Source organism: Anomalospiza imberbis, chromosome 1 (genome assembly GCF_031753505.1).
Source record: "Anomalospiza imberbis isolate Cuckoo-Finch-1a 21T00152 chromosome 1, ASM3175350v1, whole genome shotgun sequence".
Classification (NCBI taxonomy): domain Eukaryota; kingdom Metazoa; phylum Chordata; class Aves; order Passeriformes; family Viduidae; genus Anomalospiza; species Anomalospiza imberbis.
The window spans coordinates 134,099,498-134,120,581 of record NC_089681.1 but is presented as its reverse complement, the minus strand read 5'-3'; the positions used below and the strand labels follow the sequence as shown (position 1 = coordinate 134,120,581).

The 21,084-nt window shown below is 37.2% G+C and overlaps 1 protein-coding gene across 1 annotated transcript in view; it reads right to left on the bottom strand.

Moving 5' to 3' along the window:
• Window positions 1-21,084, bottom strand: part of SPAG6 (sperm associated antigen 6) — a 34,556-nt gene continuing 13,472 nt past the window's right edge. The window contains exons 4-11 of the mRNA XM_068212761.1: window positions 19,603-19,786; window positions 12,726-12,931; window positions 11,704-11,877; window positions 9,155-9,307; window positions 6,584-6,775; window positions 5,291-5,407; window positions 2,445-2,590; window positions 1-244 (exon numbers count right to left, since the gene is read on the bottom strand). Of these exons, the coding sequence (XP_068068862.1) occupies window positions 178-244; window positions 2,445-2,590; window positions 5,291-5,407; window positions 6,584-6,775; window positions 9,155-9,307; window positions 11,704-11,877; window positions 12,726-12,931; window positions 19,603-19,786 (1,239 nt within the window). The 3' untranslated portion in view covers window positions 1-177. The remainder of the gene's footprint in view (window positions 245-2,444; window positions 2,591-5,290; window positions 5,408-6,583; window positions 6,776-9,154; window positions 9,308-11,703; window positions 11,878-12,725; window positions 12,932-19,602; window positions 19,787-21,084) is intronic.

The following is a 21,084-nucleotide window of genomic DNA, read 5'->3' as shown; positions in this document are numbered from 1 at the left end:
TTAACAACGAACAAGTTTATAAAGAACAAAATATAACTTGCTAGAATTGCTGAGCTTTTTCAGTAGTTCAAACAGTAGAAAGAGATTTGAGAATCAAGCAAGGTTTTCAACAGTTGTATTTGTATTACAGTCATAAAGGCATAAATGTGAAATGCAGCTCTAATAAAACACTGAAGTTTATAAAACTGGTTGGTAATTTTCCACCCTTTCCAGGAGTATCTCAGAATATCCAGGGGAATAATACCTGAAAGAGAAACATTTTGTTTGTGTGTTAGACTACAAGGCATGTTCTGTGCAAAGTAATGAAACACTATGCATATTTCTACTGATCAGGAAAAAATTAAACACTGGTCAAGGAACTCTACAGTTGCTCCCCTACAATGTTTTAACAACCTGCTTTTCAACTTCCATTATCATTTATACTTGGAAGTCAGGTTTTTAAAAATATATTTAGCTTCTTTTAAGGCATGTAGGTAAGCAGCTACATTTTAGATAGGTTCAGCTTCAGCTGCCATAAGCATTGTCTTTTCTGATAAATGTAGGTGCTGATTTCTTTTAAAATTATGGCCTTTAACAAAAAAGCATGAGTTTACACAGAACTGTTAGCTGCAAATGACAATAGTCTGCTGCTGTTTGTCAGACATAAGCACACACCACAAAACTCACACGAAGCCTACATCCATGAGAGGGACATTGGTTCTAGAACCAAAAAAAATTGTCGCAGTGACCTTCTCTCTCTAATGCCACTCAAGGATGGACATCATCCAGGAGGTTTTCATTAGAGTAGGACTCTATGGTGCCATTTCTGCCCTGCTGTCATTCAACTGGTTTTCCACAATGGACCAACTACATGCATCCAATATGCAAGCATCAAAGCTGCATTTAGTTCTTGTTTTCCAGGTTAAGAGTATCTGAAATTTAATAATGTATTATTCTAAAAACATACATCTCAGTATATTTCTAGTTTTGTAGGCATGTGTATTGCCACCTCTGAGCCCTGAAAGCTTCAACTATAAAGAGAGAACACACCTTCATGTAATGTAGGCCTAAAATATACTCAAAAAAAATCCCCAGTGCTTTCCCTTGAAGGAAAATCTATTTACCTTGTTAATTTTCTTTTTTTTTTTTTTAATAATTTCTGCATAATTAAACCATTTTTAAACTTCATATTAGTTCTGTGATTTGTAAAGCTAACTTTCCAATGCATTACTGTATACAGTCTGCCAAAAGCCTAAAATAACAGGCCTCCAGGACAAACCCAGAGCTGGATTCTATCACAGCTGCTGTGCCTCAGGCAGCACAACCAACACCAGGCAGAAGCACAGACAGGCAAGCAAGAGAAGCTCAGAGGGGCCTTTTCCTTTATTACATCGCAGGCTAGATGAGTAACCTTTTTTCATTTACAGGGGGAAAAAATAGCTGTAACAAAAAACATTATTAATATCCAGAAAAGCATAAACAAATTCCTCTTTCTCTCTGAAGTACTAGCTCCAGAATAAAATTTCTTTATGACTTTGCTTTTACCCATTTGACAGCTACTGGCTTTTCTTTGTGGAGACAAACAGGGTTTCATTTTGTGAGACTTAGTTTCTAGCTACTATTAGCTGAAGAATTCTGCTGCTATAATTAAAATTGATGATGCAGATTTTCAGAGCCTGTAGAGGGAGTACATGAGTACAACATCCTTCTGATGTGTTGATGGAGTGAAGGACTGGTAAATGGATATCTAGAATCTAGGAGGGCATTTCTCTCATTATTACAATTTAGGATGGTGACATTTTGACTGTAAGCTATTTAATAGTGTTTCTGTATTCATTAAGGGCAAAGTTCAACTTTGTGCAGACAGCTGGTGTATGGTCCTTTTATATAACACTTAAGCCTTGTGATGAGGCTCAGGGAGGAAGGGCAGCTGTGGGCAGACCAACTGTGCAGGAGAGCCTCTGGACCCTCTGTACATCAGAGGAAGTTTCAAAGGAGCCTCTGAATACTCTAGTTCAGACATACTATTATGAAAGTCAAGGATGCAACCAAAGATTTACCAATACCTGCATTTTGGAGCCTAAGTAATCCACAAATAAGTTACCAAAATCAATATCCCACAGACATTCATAAATATGAGTGGTTGTACTGAAGGCTCAGAGTCCATCTGGGCAGTGCAGGACTGACTTTTTGTCACACTTTCCTGCAAGAGCCTGATTATTTGGGCTTTGTTGACAGACAAAGAAATTTGATTCCAAATACAAAAAGGGAAAGCGTTCTAATGTATGTGTCCAGAGGTTGTGTTACCACTGGGGCAATTAACCAAATGTTATGCTTCGGTTTTATTAAAACCAAAATTCACTTAGGAGTTAAATTACTATTTTAAATCCTTCCTTTTTGTTGTTCCTGTGAAAAACATCTAACAATGTTACAAGTATGAATTCTTTAAATTTCATTTTCCCTACCTTACTATTTCCTCTGGATAGCAATTGTTAATAGTGTTGATATATTCCTGAAGAAGTGACCCAGGTTCTGCTTTTATTTCTTGAACCTTTTTAAGTCCACCAGTTGTTACAAAGAGACGACGTGCTTTACTGTCATGTGGTAACACCTACACACAGAATAGTACATAAAAAAATATTTTGAATTAATCTGTATGCTACTAGGCTTATATGGACAGATAAAATGGAAAATCAGAGAAACAACATCTGTAACGACTACTGTTTTATAATACCCATCTGTATAGGGAAAAAACCCCCAGAAACAAGCCCTTTATAATTATAACATAATTTATCATGTACTTTAATACATAACATATATAAAATAATGAATTTAATATTCATCCTTACATAAATAATATTTCTTGAGTTATTCCTACAGAGACAATAAGATTGCAAAGAATAAATAGATAATCAAAACAGAACACTAACATGGAATAACAACAGCATCTGTTCCACTTAAACCAAGTTATTCAGGTCTTTTATGTCAATTCCCACAGTTTAATTGTAGAGCTGAATTTTATATCATTATAATGATCTAGTATAGATTAGTGCATGAAAACAATACTGAGAATTGTTGCAAGTGAACAATACAGCCTTGAAGCATTACATGCTACTATTAAATTCCTAGATATTAAAATCCTTTAACACACTGTGTATCCATGGAAGCCTTTTACAAACACACACACAAAGCAAAAACGTGAAGTTTCTGCAGCCAAAGGGGATGAGAAGCAGAAATGATCAGACAATAACATTCTGTGCTCCCTGAGTGATGCCAATACGCAGCTCTGTCCAGAGGACGGCAGGGAGGGAGAGAGGAAGGAATGAAGGGAGGGAGGTGGGGGCTGGGCCAGGCAAGGGAGAATGACAGCATGTAGTCCACAGGCCCATAGGGCTGCAATATTATTAAAAAAAAATAGAGAAAAAAAAAAGATAGAAAGATAATGCAAGATGTCAGCTGCATCTACAGCAAAACCAGATGCGTTTAAAATCAACTCTGAGAGTTACAGATTACGAGGGCAAAAGCATTTTGTAAGCTTCCACACTGGTCAGACATTAAGCCATAAATTTGACTGTATTTCAGTGTAAAACAAGAGCCTCAAATGAGGAAGGGAATGCCTAAAAGGATGAAGAAAAATAACAAAATTTCTTCTATGCATACCGGCAAACAACCTTCATTTCTGCAGTTCCTCTAGGCTGTACAAAATCAACAGGCAGGTAAAGAAAAAGCAGGAGAGCACAAAGACTTCTCTCTATTATATCCTCCACAGAAGTGTCAGGAACAACTGTGATTTTTTTCATTGTGGGAACTGAACAGACGTCTGTTTTCACATATCTCCCACAACAAGAACTGCCAAGGAGGAACTAGCAAGGAGACAGGATATGGCCCTTTCCCTGCCTTCCTCCTCCACACTGTGACTTCCAGGCTGGATAAGACAGCAGAAAACTCTCTGGAAAGAGGCCCTAAAGAGAGAGAGCACCTCTAAGACACAGTCTCTTCCCCCAGTCCAACCTGAGACAGCACAGATCTGCACAAACCCTGAAAACATTAATGCTAAAATGCACAGACCGGCATGAAAAACAAATAGCACCCCATTTTGAAGCACAGCTTGGAAATCAGGCTTTTACTGTGCCATAAATAAGCCCACAGAAATAACAGACCACAGCTCTAAGAATAGGAAATTCCCAAGCTATGGTACAGGAGAGAAAAATGCTTTTACTGCAGAGAACTTAAAATTAAGAGTATACTTCAGAAGAGCAAATGCCAGACAAGTATAGTTTAATAATGTATAGGCAAAGGAGAAAAATGAAACAAAACGAAGTATCAGCTGATATGAAGGGCACAAAACCATTTCAATAGCAAGCAACATTCAAATATACACTGGATAACAAATTGCTATGCACTTGGCTGATTAACAGCTCCAGTCAGAAAGAAGCAGCAAAAGGGACTGGATTCTGTGCAAATCTCCAGTCTTTGAACAGCTTTACCAAGAAGACAGGACAAATGAATCTGTGGCAATGTAATCAGAAATCTGCACTACCAACAGCAGTGCTTCCAGATCTGTCATAATCAGAACTGAGTATCAAGACTGTTTTACTTGGCCATTTCCAGAAAGAATATCTCACCAACAGAGCTTGGTATACCCTGCTAACAGGTTACACTGCAGAATATTGCACAAAACACAGTCTCTAGTTGAACAGGATTCCCAACACGAGCTGAACATGACAGACACTGCAAGTCTCCCAGTTAGTTAGGAATTACTTACAAATGTTAAATATTTTTAATAAATTGTATCACCTTTACATGCTGCATTCAAATCAACAATGTATTTAACAACTAACTTGCAAAATTTTGAGAGGGATGAAAAAAGATTTGGAATTTTCACACTTATTTGCGACTGAAAATTAATCAGGATAAAAGAAGTGAAGCCTTATATTATTGTAAAATACCTGACTTAAGTCACTGCTGTACAGACAGCTTGTAGTTTATCCAAAACAGATGTGACTGGGATTTATGTGATACATTGGCTCAGTGAAAATATTTGCACGTGAGTTAATATTCCACTTAATCTCAAGAGGCAAGGAAGAAAAAAACACCTTGCTTATAAGAAACTGTTTTCCCAGTCTTAGGATGAATTATAGCAGATTCCAAATGAAACAGTATCCAGCTGTATAAGACAAAAGAACAGGATCCAATCTGCTTTGGAAGGGGATCCTTGAGGATCCTGAGAAAACAACGACACCTTTAGAGTGGCTAAATGGGAAACAATTAGCAATTAACATATTACTCACCACGAAAAGCCTTTTCTTACCTTACTAAACTGCCCAATAATATGCTTCATAATACTGGGAGGGGCCTCATGAAGCAGTGGTTCAAGTGCTGGAAGATACGTGCATTTCTGAAGAATGTTCTTTAAGGCTTTCTTAGTCTATTGAAATGCAAAATAAACTTTCTGTAGTAAGATATCAACAAAAACAAGAATTCATATATATCACTGAAGTCTGATCAAAAAAGCAAATTGATCAGAATTTTCAATGAGCAATTTCTGAATAGAAACTATGATATCTATGAGGTCACTTAATGAAGAATCAATTCTCTACTTAGATTTATTAAACCTCAAAACCTACAGTGCATCGTATTATTATTATGTTATCTACAGTCAAAGCAATGGCAATTTTCCTTTGACTATAATGAAAGCTGGAGTAGACCCTTTAGGTTAATTGAAGTACTCTAATATAATAAGAAAGTTAAATCAAAACATATTTTAAAAGACTGTGTATTAGAAGTGGCTTACTAGGAGAGGCTGCTGGTCTGGGATAGCAAAGTGCAGTACTGTCCAGGCAGCGGGGAAAAGAGAGAGTGGTACAATTGTGCATTGGTGCATATTTCTGAAAACAAACTCAATGTTGACTGATACAAGCAGTAGTCACCTTCTTGGGCAGGATTACAGGTACAGCTAATTTGGCTTCAATATTTTTGGGACTACTGGAAATTACTATATGAAAGGTACTTTACATGGAATGGAGTATTTCAGTGGAATGTACAGAAGCATAGTGCAACATGGGAGATCATATCCTATCCTTTAACACTCTTACTGTTGCTCAGAAATGCACTTTACTAAACTGCAACTCTACTGGCTCCCACACAAGGAAAGGCCCTAAATATGGGCAGTTGCATGTTTTAAAGAGCAGAGCCTTAATTAGCTGTTACAGTTTTATTATAATAATAAATGTGTAGGAAAAATTATTACAAGGACTGTAATATTTTCTACAAGAGCCTATACATGCAAAAAAAGAAGTGGATAATTAGAAATGAGTCACAAGAAATTACAGCAATATGGGTCTATGCAACTCTGATCTAAACTGGGAAAAAAATAAGGGATTTGCTGTGGTGGCTGTAGCATATGATTTGGTATACACCATATGCACATGCATTAGGACCAGCCAGTCCCCTAATAAGTGACACAGCCTTCAAACACTGCACCTAGGAAAGCTGTGATTCAGTGAGCATCAATTAAAACACATATAATTTAGTCATTTTTAAGCACTTAAATATCTTGATTACAATTAATATACCTCACTGCAAATACTACAAATCTACTTGCTTTTGCTTTAAGATCTTCTGAGCTGCATGTGTCCACAAAGATATCGAGCAGTGTGGGCAGCACGTTTGCTACTGCAACATGACGTGCATGCTCAGTAGTGTGTCTTCCAATCTGTCCCAAGGCCCAAGCAGCTGCTGCCTTAATATGATCTTCATGTTCTTCTATCAAGCAGACACACAGTGGTGGTATTCCCTGTAGCATTAATCAAAAGCACAACCTTTACAAATGTAGACCAGGGAACGACAATGCGAAACAGATACAGATACTTAGAAAATGTTTCTCTATTTACGCTCTTCTAAAAAAAGCTGTAAGAGGATGCATGCTACTAGTGTCATATTTTTACAACATCATGATTAGCAAGAATTTTCAATAAATTTTAATAAATATAGTTAAAAAGAAACAGATTCAATGTTCTAAGTTAGAAAGCGGTTTGAACAAGTAAGCAAATTTAAGGTATAAAAAGAATACACAACATAATTCAGGCTGTACTGAGTAAAGGTGGCAGTTTTTCTCAGACTGAAAATAAAAGAATTTGAGCGCTTATGAATCTATGATAGCAGTTTAAGACCAGAAGGGCTCAGTCACTGAGACTTTCTTTTTTTTACTATCCACAGGACTAAATTTCAACTTATCAACCTCTTCTTGAGTCCGGCAGCTCATGTTTGACTCACTCAATCACTTCAAGAAGGGTTTCAACTCTTGATTTGCAGACATCAAGAGATGGAGGTCCCACATCCAGCTGTTACAAAAGTTGTTCTGGTTCAGAGCCTTTATACTTTCTCCAGAACTACTTAGTAGCTGGTACTTTATGCCAAAACACTCCAACAGGAAACATTCCATGCTACTTTAGGTAAGGCAAGGCTACTAAACCTCTGTCAAAAAAAACCTTTTTCTCCAACCCATGAATCCTTCTTTACTCTTTTCTGCACAGATTTCTGCTTTGTTGTTTTGGGTTTTTCCCCAATATACTTTTCAAATACAGACAGTGGAACTATACATATTACTAAAACAAACAGATTAACTTTTCTTTTCCAATAATGCTTCATCTTCTACTCTTTCATACCACAAAGGACTAAATTGTGGGTGTTTTTGCCACTGCATTACAGCAGAAGACCACAATGAAGTGTTTGTCCAATATGATCCCAAAAATCATTGCTTGAAATCCATCCTTTCCAGGTTAGAGTACCATGGAATGGAACTATCACTTTACACCATAATATCATCAGTGTCTAACTGCATATGGTTATGCCACAGTGCATTTTTTTCAAATGGTTCCAGTTTACCAAGCCCCATCCTCAGCACTATGTACCACTCCACAAGCTTAATTTCCCCTGAAGCAGGTTTTTTTTTTTTTTTTTTTAATGGGTTTTGGGTTTATTTGGGTTTATTTTTATTATTTCTTTTGTAGATCATTCATTAACATATTTCAGTTGATCAAAGTTTGCCCAGATACCTACAACAGTTCTCACAGCAGTTCCATTCAGTTATGATAGGAATCATTATTATTCTTCAAAATTCTAACTTAGGGGCTTCCTCCAGAACTTAATCCTGGTTTCCTCCCACTTAATATCAAGCACTCAAAAGCAGGAGCATATTTGCTCTAGGCATCCCTAAAAGTGGAAAGAGAGACACATCCAGAGAAGAAGAGCCTCCAGAGATGGCAAGAAAAAAGCATCTATTTCTTTAGTTTCAAAATCCAGAAGAGCATTTTTTTGATCACTCCTACTTTCCCTGTATACTATATTATAACAACCTCCATTTTTCAACTTGAATTTCTACTAGAAGACATTTCTGTTCCTTTATTTATATTGTTTTGTTGCTTCACTCATACATAGGTTTTAAATGACTGACATAGTGTGAAAATGGGTCAAAAATGATAGTGAAACTGTTTCCTTCCTTCTGTCATTAAATTAGCATTATTTACATCGGACTACTAAGCCAGACACTAATTTCACCTATTGCAAACATTGCAAATTCTCCCTCTTCTTTTGCAAACATTGCAAATTCTCCCTCTTCTTTATCATTGCCCAGCAGAATTTATTTAAACCTGAAAATGTATAACTTTACTCATTTGAAATGTCACTTGCACAACTGAATCAAGCCACATTACATAAGAAACTGAGCTCTTTTCAAGTCTGAAGATCACTGTTGCAAGATACTCCAGCAGTACTAGCAGAGCCAGGCTTGTACAATGAAGAAGACGCCATTAAACACAGTTGTTCCAAAGAAGCTTTCGATGCAGCCACAAATACACATTTTAAGAGGAAGCAGACTACAGAAATTCAGTGACTTATTTTCTGTACCCATGCAATTGCAACACGGAAAAATCACGCAGTGTCATACCAACTAATCCACGATGTTTTGTAAAAGGTTTAACAGCATAAAGACACCCTTTTATCAGGTTGCCGCAGAATTTCAGTCATAGAAAGCAATAATGCTAGGAGAAAGTGCATTCATCGAGAGCAAGTACATAATCCTGTCACAAAATACATTCTCTGCCTATGTTAATTTGTATCTCTACCAAAGAATACTGCTGAAGAACTACAGGAAGGCAACAAAGTGATTGCTAACCTTGGAGACAATCACTGCCATTGACAAGTTCTCCGAATGAGCTGCCACATAACCAAGTGTCATGATGCCAGGCAGTCTGACAGTCCCTCTGCAGCTGCCAATACAATCAATCACAGCAGCAACTCCGCCTGAATTTACTATAAGCTGTGAGAGCTGAAAAGATAAACAGAAGAGATTAGATACTCTGAAGTATCAACAGGCAAAAAGAACCACATCAGAGAAGCCTTGTAATGTATTGCTCCTATTTTCCAAAATAAAGCTGGAATAAAAGTGTATCATACAGACTGTTGGGAGCTAAGTGCAGCAACAAGTTTTCAGGAACGAGGCTAATTTGCTACTGTGTTTTTGATTGACTTTACTGCAAGGAAATCAGAGTTCGGAATCCTTGATGCTGTATAATATGGAATGGCATATTCTCAGCTCCACCATCACACACCAGAGAAATGTGCAAATGACAGCCTATCACATGACTGATCTTGAAGATGCACCTAATGAGCCAGATACTGTTTCATCCTAGTGGACCCTCATTCCCAAACTAACATCCTATGTTCTATGCAGTGACAGAGGCAAAGGCCCATTCCTCCTCTCACCTGCATTCTAAATTACCTCTGTGGCATAAAAGCCTTTGTGGATCCTCACACTGATGCATGAAGCCAAGGACAACTGTTCTGGATGTGCAAAACCAACTTGGGCTGCACCATTCTGCCATGTTAGTATGCTCTGAGGGAAATGTCCAGGGAACACACTTGATGGGTAATGGAGTCTGCCCCAGAATGCCAAATTACACGGCCTTGCTTATAAATGATAATCAAGCTATGCAACATGGGTTTCTAACAAAAGAAAATTTGTCACATCACTTGAGGAACAGCAGTAGAATATGTATGATATCAATAATGCATAGAAATCAAAATTATTTCATATTATAATTATTTTTATATTCTTCCACGTTTTTAGGTATATCCCATTCTCCCTACAGATTCCAAAGCAAAAGGAATGTGTTCTTAAAAGTCAAAATTAAATGAACAAAACTGAGGCACATGAATTCCCAAACCAGTTGATTTCTATAAATATGAAATCCACCTTTGTCTTACAGCCTTTAAAAGGGGATTGTTTTCTTCATGAAACAGCCAGATGAAACTTTCAGTTAGTACTTAGGAAAATCTGTTCACGTGATTGTGAATTACAGCCAGTGGCAACCAAGTCCTACATCTGGACACAGCCATGTGCACCTGGATGTGCAGAGCTCCTGCCCTGTCCCTCAGCCCTTGCGCTAAGTCCCTCTGCTGCTGACCTTCACATTAATTTTACTGCATATGCAGCTAGAGAGTCAAGATCCAAAAGCCATGAGTCTCAAATGACACAGCCAAGTCCTCTAGAAATATCATTTGCCAGCCCGTCTCCACTGCAACATGCATTGCTTGAATAGAGTTCCCAGAGCTGGACAGTCATCTCTGTCCATCTCTGTCACTCTAAGTCAGACATGGATTGTGACTTCCCATTGGGAGTCACCAAGATGCTTCCTAGTGCTCCTTTGGAGAGCTGCTAGCATGGCCAGCTCCTCTTGCATGGAGGATCTGGTGGTGTCAGAAGCTCTTCTGACTTTACCTGCAAGTAAAAGTTTGGTCTCTGAGTTTGGTCTCTGGCTTCTGACTCTAGGGCCCCCTTTTGATAATGATAATTTCTTTACTTTTTTGAGGAAGTGAAGTTGCATTGCCCATGAGGTACATACAGAGAGAAAGCAGGAAATGTGCCAAGACTGTAAACTTTTATCACCAGCTTAAAGACTGGCAGGCTGAAGAAACTGCACAATATTCATGTTTAAACACTTTTCAGTTGTTAAGTTAGCATCATAATTTTGAAATTACTATGCTCAGCATTAGTGTGTTCCACAAATACATGGCTTATATTTCATTCCAAAGTCATATTTAGAGCCTTTTAATTATCTCTGTGGTCTGGCAGATTACCATAGTTATAATTATATGGTTTTCCTATTTATTTTGTATTGACTTTGCCAAACATCCCCACCTTCTTAAGGGCAAAAACACTGTAAATGCTCAAACTCAAATTACAAACTCAAGTTACCATCAGGTTAATAATAAATAAGAGAATTTTTGATCTTTGCTGTCATTGGAAAAATAATTAAAATGTGATCCCAGCACCCCTGAAGATTTTTAAAAAGACACACACCATCTATTATTGTTAAAGGACGATCTTGCAATTTATTAGCTGGTATCATGACTTCTGTGAGGCTTTTCTCGTAATATTTTTAATATCTAGGACTGACAGTACTGTCAGCCAAGAACTCCCTCTCTGTGCTGATATCTCATAGAATGAAGTAGCTAGGTATACATTTTATGATTCCCAGTTTCCTAACCCAATTCATATTCAATACACATCTCATAATATCAGCATTTCCATATTTTCCAATGAACATGCCAAACAGCCATTTGCCCTCCCTTTCGAAAAGCAAATGACAGAATAATCCTGTATTTTATTTAAAGTGTAAAATCTAATGATATGACCTTGTATTTGCATTTTCAAGGTTTTACCTCAGGCGTATGCTTTGCTATCTCTCTAATTAAAGTTGCACCATTTTTCTTGACATATTCATCTGAGTCCTTCAGGCATGTGAGCACAACTGGGAAAATTTCTGCTTCAACCACCAACTCTGCAAGTTCCACTGAATGCTTTGCAATTTGGCTTAGAGCTGACAGCACCTGACGCTAGTAAATAAAAATCGTTATAAAATCAATAGTATACAAACATCCCACAATACACACTCCCCCTGCACACAAAAATCTATTGCATCAAGGAAAACAAAGCAGGATAGGGAAAACAATTACAGCTATTTTACAATTCACTGAGTCAATTCATGCACAAATATAATGGCACAGAACATTCACTGGTTCCTGAATAAAAGTTTCTCTTTTGTTTTATCCCATTCAAGCTTGTATGTATTAAAATACATATGTATACACACCATTTAAAACTGTAATTTAAAATTTACTGAAATCTATAGAAAGTATTTTTATTTGCATAAATTGGATCTATCAGATCTTATATTAAGAAATTTTTGTGGCATTTTTATGTTGTCTTCTGTTTGGTAGAGTAAGACAGAAAATTCAGAATAAACAATTTTTTGTCAATTAAACGCTAGTGATTAAACCTTTGACAACAGCCATTCACATCAGATAGTACATTCTAAAATACAGTAAGTTCACTATTAACTGGCTTATCATATGATCTTTAGTATGCAGAGCCTTTTTTGTAACTGAAATGTGCAAATCTTACCTATTAAAAGTATCTGTTGCATTCTTCATATACTATATATTTCTAAAAAAACCCCATACTTCTCACTTTAAAGATTAGTTTAGCTGTTCCTCACAGAGCTGCAGTTTTTATCCAGTATCTAAATTTGTAAATATGTGCAGAACTCTTTGTCACGAACTACATAGTTACATTTTGTTAATACCCAAACCAAGAGCTTCTAAATAAATATGCACATCCGTGTCTTTGATTCAATCTCAAGTAATGACTGGTATAATGGAGATTAAAAAAAAATTAAAAGTACCTTCAGTTTAGCATCAGGGTTCGGGATCATCTGAGCTAAGTGAGCGATAGCTCCTGCATCCACTACTGTCTGTGCTAACTCTGGAGAATGCTTTGAAATATCACTGAGAGTTGAGGCAGCAATCCTTTTCAAAGCAATTTCTGGCTCCTGGATACAGAGCACTAAAAGAGGAACAGCGCCTGCATCCACCACAGCTTGTGACAGTTCTGTAGGTCCAAGGAAAGTAATTAAGTGAGTATGGGTGACTGACCCTTGTGCAAGCCATTTTTCACCCTGACAGATACAGCAAAGGAAAAAGGGGAGGGTGTAGTTCACTGTCTCGACATCTGCATTTCAAATCAGCCCTCCTGGTTTCATAAACCGTGTGGACCAATCCACAACTGAAAAGAATGCAGGTCAATAGATGGACCCCCATTTACATGCACACATTTGAGGTAGATTAGGCTGAAATGGTTTGTTATTCTGTTTTCTTTTTCTTTTTTTTAAAGTAAGCAGATGTCAGCTGTTTAAACCCTGGCTATTCTACACTGATCAATAGGAAAGCATTTTATGCATGGCTAACAACAACACAGAAAGCCAAAGTACCAAAATTTTATCAACCGGCTAATTAGAGAGCATTTTACCCTCTTTAAATGATAAGCAGATATTAGCATAGATCAAATGCCAAAAACAAAAATACAAAAAACATACATAAAAGATTTCCCTTACATAAAAGATTGCAAAAATGGAACTTGGTGATCAAAACTAGTCTTTGCTACCATACATGGGATGAGACAGAATTTATACTTTAATGACAAGAAAATATTATCATACACAATTAGACAAATGAGAAATATCATCAGTAATACTGTGTGGCTGAGATTAGCACAATATCCTTAACTAACTGCACGTTAAACAAAAAAAAAATCTGAGCATGTGATTAGCTGACATGGACAAAAATTACACTATTAGAAATTCATTAGCTCTCTCTGTGTATGCAGCATTAATCACAGTCCTAAAATGAGAATTACTGGGTATCAGAAGCAAAATTTATATTATAACCAAGCTGTGCTATTTTAAAGTAGTGTTGAAAAAGTGGTAAAAACCATAGGGGATTCAATAATCTATTAGGTTCTTCATTCAGTTTTGCTACACCTTATTATGCATATCCATTATTATCTTTAACATTTATCTTGACTTACAGTACCATGGCAACATATGGCTGTTGTATTTCAAGACTCTAACTTAGCTTTTGATTTATAGTCCATCCATAAAGAGATTTTCACACTAAGAAAAATACAGCATACTTCATTAAATATACATAGACTAATATAGTTTTTCATGAAATCTGTAAGTCATGTCATCATTACGTTGTTAATATCCAAATAATGTTCCAGACCAGATTTGTTTTCAATTAGTGAGTTATAGCCACACACTGTAATACATGTGATAAGACAAATATTTACACTGTATGTTATTTTATGATACAATATTTTAAAGAAAATATAAATATTACATAAAAAAAATAAATAATGCAATAATTTTTAAACTAATACAATACCCTGAAATTATCTTAGTTGGCTAGAGCGTAGTGCTAATAATGGCAAAACTGTGGGTTCAACCCCTGTACAGGCTATTTACTTAAGAGTTGGGCTTGATGATCCTTGTGGGTCCCTTCCAATTCAGAGCATTCTGTGAATCTGTAAAATTAACTCTGCTACAAAGTTAATTTTTCAAATAAATATTTGACTGAAAATGTAGTGCATGCATCCTCAAAATACACCTATCATATGATTTCAACAAACTCAAATGCTGTATCTTCAGTTTAAAAAATCTGAAGCGAAATGTACCTGAAATGTATGTAAAAACAAATCTGAAAAGGAGATAAGCAATATAAGTGGTATAAGTTACAGTCAGCTTTTCGTAGAAAAAGCCATGTCCAGTTTCTTCAGATCATGTTTTGCTGCTGTACACTGACCAAGTGGAATAGATGGTGATATACTGACCAACAGCCCAGGTTAACCCCTCCGATTGTGCCTCAGAACTTCAGACCAACCAGAGCTCCACTGCCCACAGTCTGCTGGGAAATGCTAAAATCAAGAATCTGATGTCAAGAGGAACACAGTGCTGGAAGAATGGATTATTTGATGTCTCATGAGCTAAAAGCATGAAGTTCAAGCAGGGAGAGAAAGAGCAATACTTTCAGGTCACAGCTACACTCAGGCGTGCAAAAGTAACCGTAAAAGATATTTCAAGAGAGCAAACTAAATCTGATTCAATTTAGATCAGCTCTTGCTGCTAGAAGTCTGACATCATTTAAATACTGATGGTTACTGTTGGTCATGGGTAATTAAATGGTTTTTCTTCCAGTGGTGTTTATAAGGTTCATGGCTAATAACTTACCACATGAAGGGCTGGACCATGTGTCAAGATAGACAAGTCGTAAATGGACAGTCAGAAAAACAGAAAAGCTGAGGCAGGGAAGAAAGGAAATACAGTATTTCCCATCTTGTTTCCCTGCAAATTCAGCCCAAAATTACAATTCTAAGCATTAATGATTCTATTATAAATTATAAATCTTTTTTTTCCTCAAGAAAAGGCACAAATTATCTTCCTACTTGTAGAACATCTTTAATGCGGATTATACACCAAAGGATTAATGAAACTTTGCCATCCAATTAAAAACTTTGCTTTTCAATTAGAAAGAGGTGGGAAAAAATTTAGGCTGAGAAGGAGTTAGAGATTAAAACAAACTTGGCAATAAGAAATTTTTAAAACCAAATATTCAGTCAGAAAAAATTAAAATAACTGAAACTAATTACAAAAATACTCTTCCAAATACTATGCCATGGTTGCATAATAAGGGCAAAGACAAGACCGATAGACAGCAGAGAAAAGCTAATGTATGAACCTCATTTAATTCCACAGAAGGTTATGAAAACCACAGGCTGGAAACTCATATTGGGATACAACTCAAGAAACCTGTCCAACTACATGATGATAAAGTTGAACTTCTCCCTGTGTGAGTGAAAGTAGGAAATTGAGCTCCATTTGTTCAGACACAAGAGAACTACAGCTCAAAACTGACCAAAATTAATCGCTTTCATCCAGATCTACACGAGGAAGATTTTAGCAAGTGGAGATACTGCAGACAAGACTCAAATGGATGTAGAAGAAAGACTAATAAAGATAGATTTTGGAGTCTGAAATGCCACCAGTTCTAGTACTAGAAGTTGTACTAGAGTTGCACTGGTTTGTCTCAATACAAAAGTACTCCCCAGGGAAGAAGAAATTAATTCAAAGTAGAAGACTCATCATGAGTTTATGTGATCAGGAGGAAGGAAAAGCCAAGTGGAGCCAAGATCCTACCTACATACCCACTGAAAACATTGGGAAGTCTTACAGGATTATTCTAAACTAGTTTAAGGTGTTAAAAAAAAAAAAAAAACTACTAATATTATCACATTGACAATAATAGCATGGACTATAAAAACCAGATGAGGGTAAAAAAGATCAAGGTGAGAAAGTGAATATCCAGATTGTCCCTAGAGAAAGAAAATCAGCTCAATACTATATTGACAATATCCCCATAGTAGAGCAGCAGCAAAACCCCTGGTTGGAAGGAAATTCAAGTTTCAGTTCAGACCAGGGCTCTCAAACAGATCTTGCTGTGGTAGCAGGTGCATCCACAGGAAGCAACAGGTTTTGACCAAAACAACCACCAATACTGCATTTTACTGAGAACTGTATAATCATGTTATGGCCACATAGAAAGACTCTAATTCCCACAAATAGCCCAAAGGCTGCCCTTCAAAATCAGAGGGTTATGCAGGCCTCTACAACCACAGTGCTAAATATTCCACTGGAACCAGTGGGAAAACCTTTTTTTCAGGAGGATGTAGGTTAGACTCAAATCACTGAAGAGCTGAGGAACCGGTTCTTGTAGGTGATGCTGCTTTGAGTAGGAAGCTGGACTAGAGATCTACCAAGAGATCTTTCTAAGCTGAGCTATGGTCCACTGTATGACAGAAAATGACCAAAATTCTGCTCTTAGCAATAAGCTTCAGTATCAACAGTGTTGTTTACTCTTGTTTACCTACCAATTTACAATATACTGAAGCAGGTATGAGACAATGAATAAATTACACCTTTAATGCAGACCAAGAAAATGGAAAGCCAAATTATTTGCACACTCCAAATTTTGCATTTTAACTGAATATGGTGTAAGTAAAATGTTGCAAAATATTTTTCATGGACCTGATGGTATCTATGGTATTTTAAATATTTACACTTCTTTTTAAACCCAAATAGTAAAAATAATGAATGGCAAAATCACAGCACATTGATTTGTACACTTTGGAGTAAGATTAGTATTTGAAATTCAGCTCAAAAGGAAAGAAAGAGCAGAACTGCAAGAGCAGTTCCTAAATTTTGGAATCTGACCTGGCAAGATTCCTAGAATCTTGAAACTTCATGAGACATTTGTCTTTACCTAAAATCTCACAGGCCTTCTGGAGACATCTGTTCCCAGAAGAACTGCATTTTAAGAGATTTTTGTATGAACTCAGTATAGAACTTGCTAAGCAGAGTGTGTTTTCATTGTGGGGGGAGGGGGAAAACCTCAATTTCTCAAAATTGAAGTCTTTTCATGGGAACATACACTGCAGTTCTTAGTAGCTTTAGTGGGTCAGGGATGCAATTTCTGATTAAAAGCAGAGAGATTCTCACCATTGCAAACAGTTATCACTGAATGCTGGGGGGCTTTGACTGCACTCACTAAGACAGAGGTTCACATCCTGCCTAATACAGATCAGGACTTTAATCCCAGAGAAATGCCCTAATCATTGAACTTTTCTTGCTGGGACAAACAAATCTCCCTATCCCCCAGTCTTTTCAGGAGAGAGAAAATTCTTGTCTTATTATTGTCCCAGTTCAAAACTAACAATTTTTGAAACTGAAAAACTTTCTGTGGCTGGGGAAAACCATTTCACACCCAGGTCTAATTTTAAAGTTAAAGCTGCATTATGTGTCCATAATAATTGACTGTCCAGACAGTGAATGACAGAAAATCATGACCACCAAATTTTGTCAACAGGAGCAAGTCAGTCTTATCCAGAGCTTCTTGAACAGTAAACACCAGCTACTGATAAGAGAAAGTCTCTGTATCCTTTTTCTCTATCTCTGTATCCCATCTCCAGCAATACAATGTTGCAAAGGCATGCTTGTAGCGGTGTAAGAAACATATGATGCACAGAGTGATCTTTTCTCAGTATAACTCCTCTACTTTCAATAATAATTTTTCAGACATCCTGTGACTGTTGTAGAGGCAGGTAAATCCCCTAAATTGGCTGTAGTTGGGCAATTGTTTCAGGGGTCTTTCGGTGGGCTTTTGTTGGCATTCGGGGTTCTTTTACTGATTACATCTCATGATCTGTCCATGTCCTGATGCTTGCAGCTTTGTAGCACTCACAATTTCAACCTAATTTCTGAGGACACTGTTCTTATTGTCATTGTAAATTGACATAAGGTATGCACCCATTCACCATCAGCAAATAAATTATTCATAGCCATGGAATAAAAATTTGTACAAGGAATTTTTTGTCTTCAACACCCCCACAACACCTGCATCCTTGCAGACAATCCTGTCACGGAGTGAACTGGATCACCCTAAAGCTCCATCAGCATTCATGCAGTGAATAGCATGAAGGGCAATTGAAGTGAGTCAATATTGATTTAGTGACATAACAAAACCGCAGAAATGTTTATGTTAAAAGTAACACAGACACACACATACACTACACACATTTATACAAATGAATGCTTTTGATATTTAAACAAATATCTTTCAGATGGAAGGAACAATTATTTCCCATCAAGGGTGGAATTCAATCCTGATGACCAAATGATAAAAGATCATTACCAGAGAGGTGTCCCAATAATTAATTTGTTCCCCAGAAAATGCAGTCTGTTAGAAAGACGCTAACAACTTTGGAGACTGTCCCAGTAAGCTAACCTGCTAACTGGGAAGGGGGAATCCCCCATCCCTTCTGCAGTCCAACATTCTGTATTGATTAAAAAACAAAGAAAAACACTTTCAAAATCAGTCTATGTACGTTTTAGAGCCAAAACCAAATATAAAACCATGAGTTCATGTTATGATCCTATAGTTAGTTTAACTTTGAACGATACAATCACTAACCATTTCTCCCACCCCTTCCAGTTTCTTCCCTCAGTTCTTTCATTCACAGTCTAAACTTTTACTTGAACTATATAAATAGCTGGTAGAAGAACTATCAACCATGTGGATCAGCGTTTAAATAGGAACATGACACCACCAGTGAGTTATACAACTGCCTGTGAGACAGCAGTGAACTGCTCGATATTGGATTCCTAGGATCTATTCCTGACTCTCAGAAAGTAGTGTGGTCCACTGGCTAATGATAACATAGTGCAATAAATTTGGCCTATTTATCCTGCAAACACTACTGTAATGAATGAATGAAACTTGCTTCTCCGTTCAACTATGTATATCAAAGAAGAACTAATGTCAAGCAAAAGAAACCTGGTTCTGCAGTAACACCTACACAACATATAAAGATTCAGAAATCTCTTCATAAAGAGGAATAAAGCCGAGTGTCCTTTTCTGACCACAGGCCCAAAACATCTTCTCTTAAAGCACCTCTCATAACTGTCCGCTGCTGGTGTCAGGTATGCCACTTTCCACAAAAAGGTACAGCATTGTTGGAATGGTACAGTTACACTACAGTTTTATCCCAAATTTAAAATTTTGTAACTGTAGAGATGAAAAAGCATCTTGTTATATTTACCAAAATAACACAATTTATTATTGTTATCACATGACATTAAGTTAAAAGATAACACATATGAAACTTGTTACCTGGATTGTGTCGGGCAATATACCCAAATGCCCAAGATGCACCTTCTTTGACTCCAGGGTCAAAATCTTCCAAGCAAATCACCAGCATTTCCAGTGCTCCACACTGAACTATTGCCTGAGCTAGTTGTGGAGAATGTTTAGCAATTGCTCTTAGCACAAATGCAGCTGCTTTCTTGTAGTAACGCTAGACAAATCAGAAACAAACAAACTTTCACTAACATTAAGAAATTCAAAGCATAATATAGTATAGACATGCCTAAATTAGACTTTTTTAGTAGCAGCAATATCTCATACAGATCCAAATCAGGACCACTAGACATCACACAAACAATGAACCTACAGTTCTTTGGGACAGCTCATGATATAAAATCTGCAGCAAGTGCATAAACAGAAACAATGAGAGAGCTAAGAGGATATGGGAAAAAATAGGTAAGCCTGTTTGTTTAAGTGAGTAGTGAACAACAAGAGCTGCAAAAACAATAATGCTTAACATATTTAACCAGATTACAAAGGTTATCCAGGGCAAGCTCCTAAAATAATTCTACCTATCTGCAACACTTGCAAGGTTTTACACTTTCTAAAATACATACCCTCACAACATCTCTATGAGAAAACAGTAGTTACATTTGCAAACAGGAATCTGAGACAGAGAGAATTAGATCCAATAAAAGAGTTTAGGATCTGAATCCTGAAATGCCTAAATAATGCCTAAAACCCACAGCTAGGATACTGAAAACCCATCCCACCAACACCCAGTACTGAATAACCCCAATTTTGACCAAGCAGACTGCAATTTTACTCCTGCCTGTGTCCAGAAAAAGCTCGCTTTGAACAGGACTAAGCACCTGGCCCTTTTGTCATAAGGGCACGCAAAGTCTAAGCTCTTGTCTCAATTCTGCCCATCTCCCTCAGTGCTGAACCAAATAATGGTTTCAGTATATATAATACATGACACTGCACACAGTATGGGGATCCCATGTAAACTGCAGCAGTGATTTCTTCTAAAACCACAGTTAAGTCTTTCCTCAAAAAGTCACATTTCAGTCTCCTGCAGTTTTATAATCGCCATTAGGATATAGAAGCTGAAGTTTCCTCTACTGCCTTACATTTGCAAAACCCAGAGCCCAGTTAAAGTACTCTGGCCAGAGAAAACCATGTTGTGAGAAAGACTGGTTGTTCCCCTCCCTCGTGAAGGGCAAGATGCATGGGGACACAAGTAACCTGCTGCTATGTCTATGTGCTGGAGTATGCCCTCCAGCCTGGGCACTGACAGGTGATCCCTACGGACAAGCTCTAGAGGGCTCTCTCTCCGTATGCCAGCTGGCTTTGATCTCATCCCAAGATGCTTGATTCCGCCCTGCTCAGCACAGGGAACCTGGGCACTTTGCAGTGCTAGTCCTACTGTCAAGGCACCCAAAACTTAAACAATGTGAAGCCCACATCCCTTCTGGATCAAGTCCAGAAAAACAAAGAACCACGTGA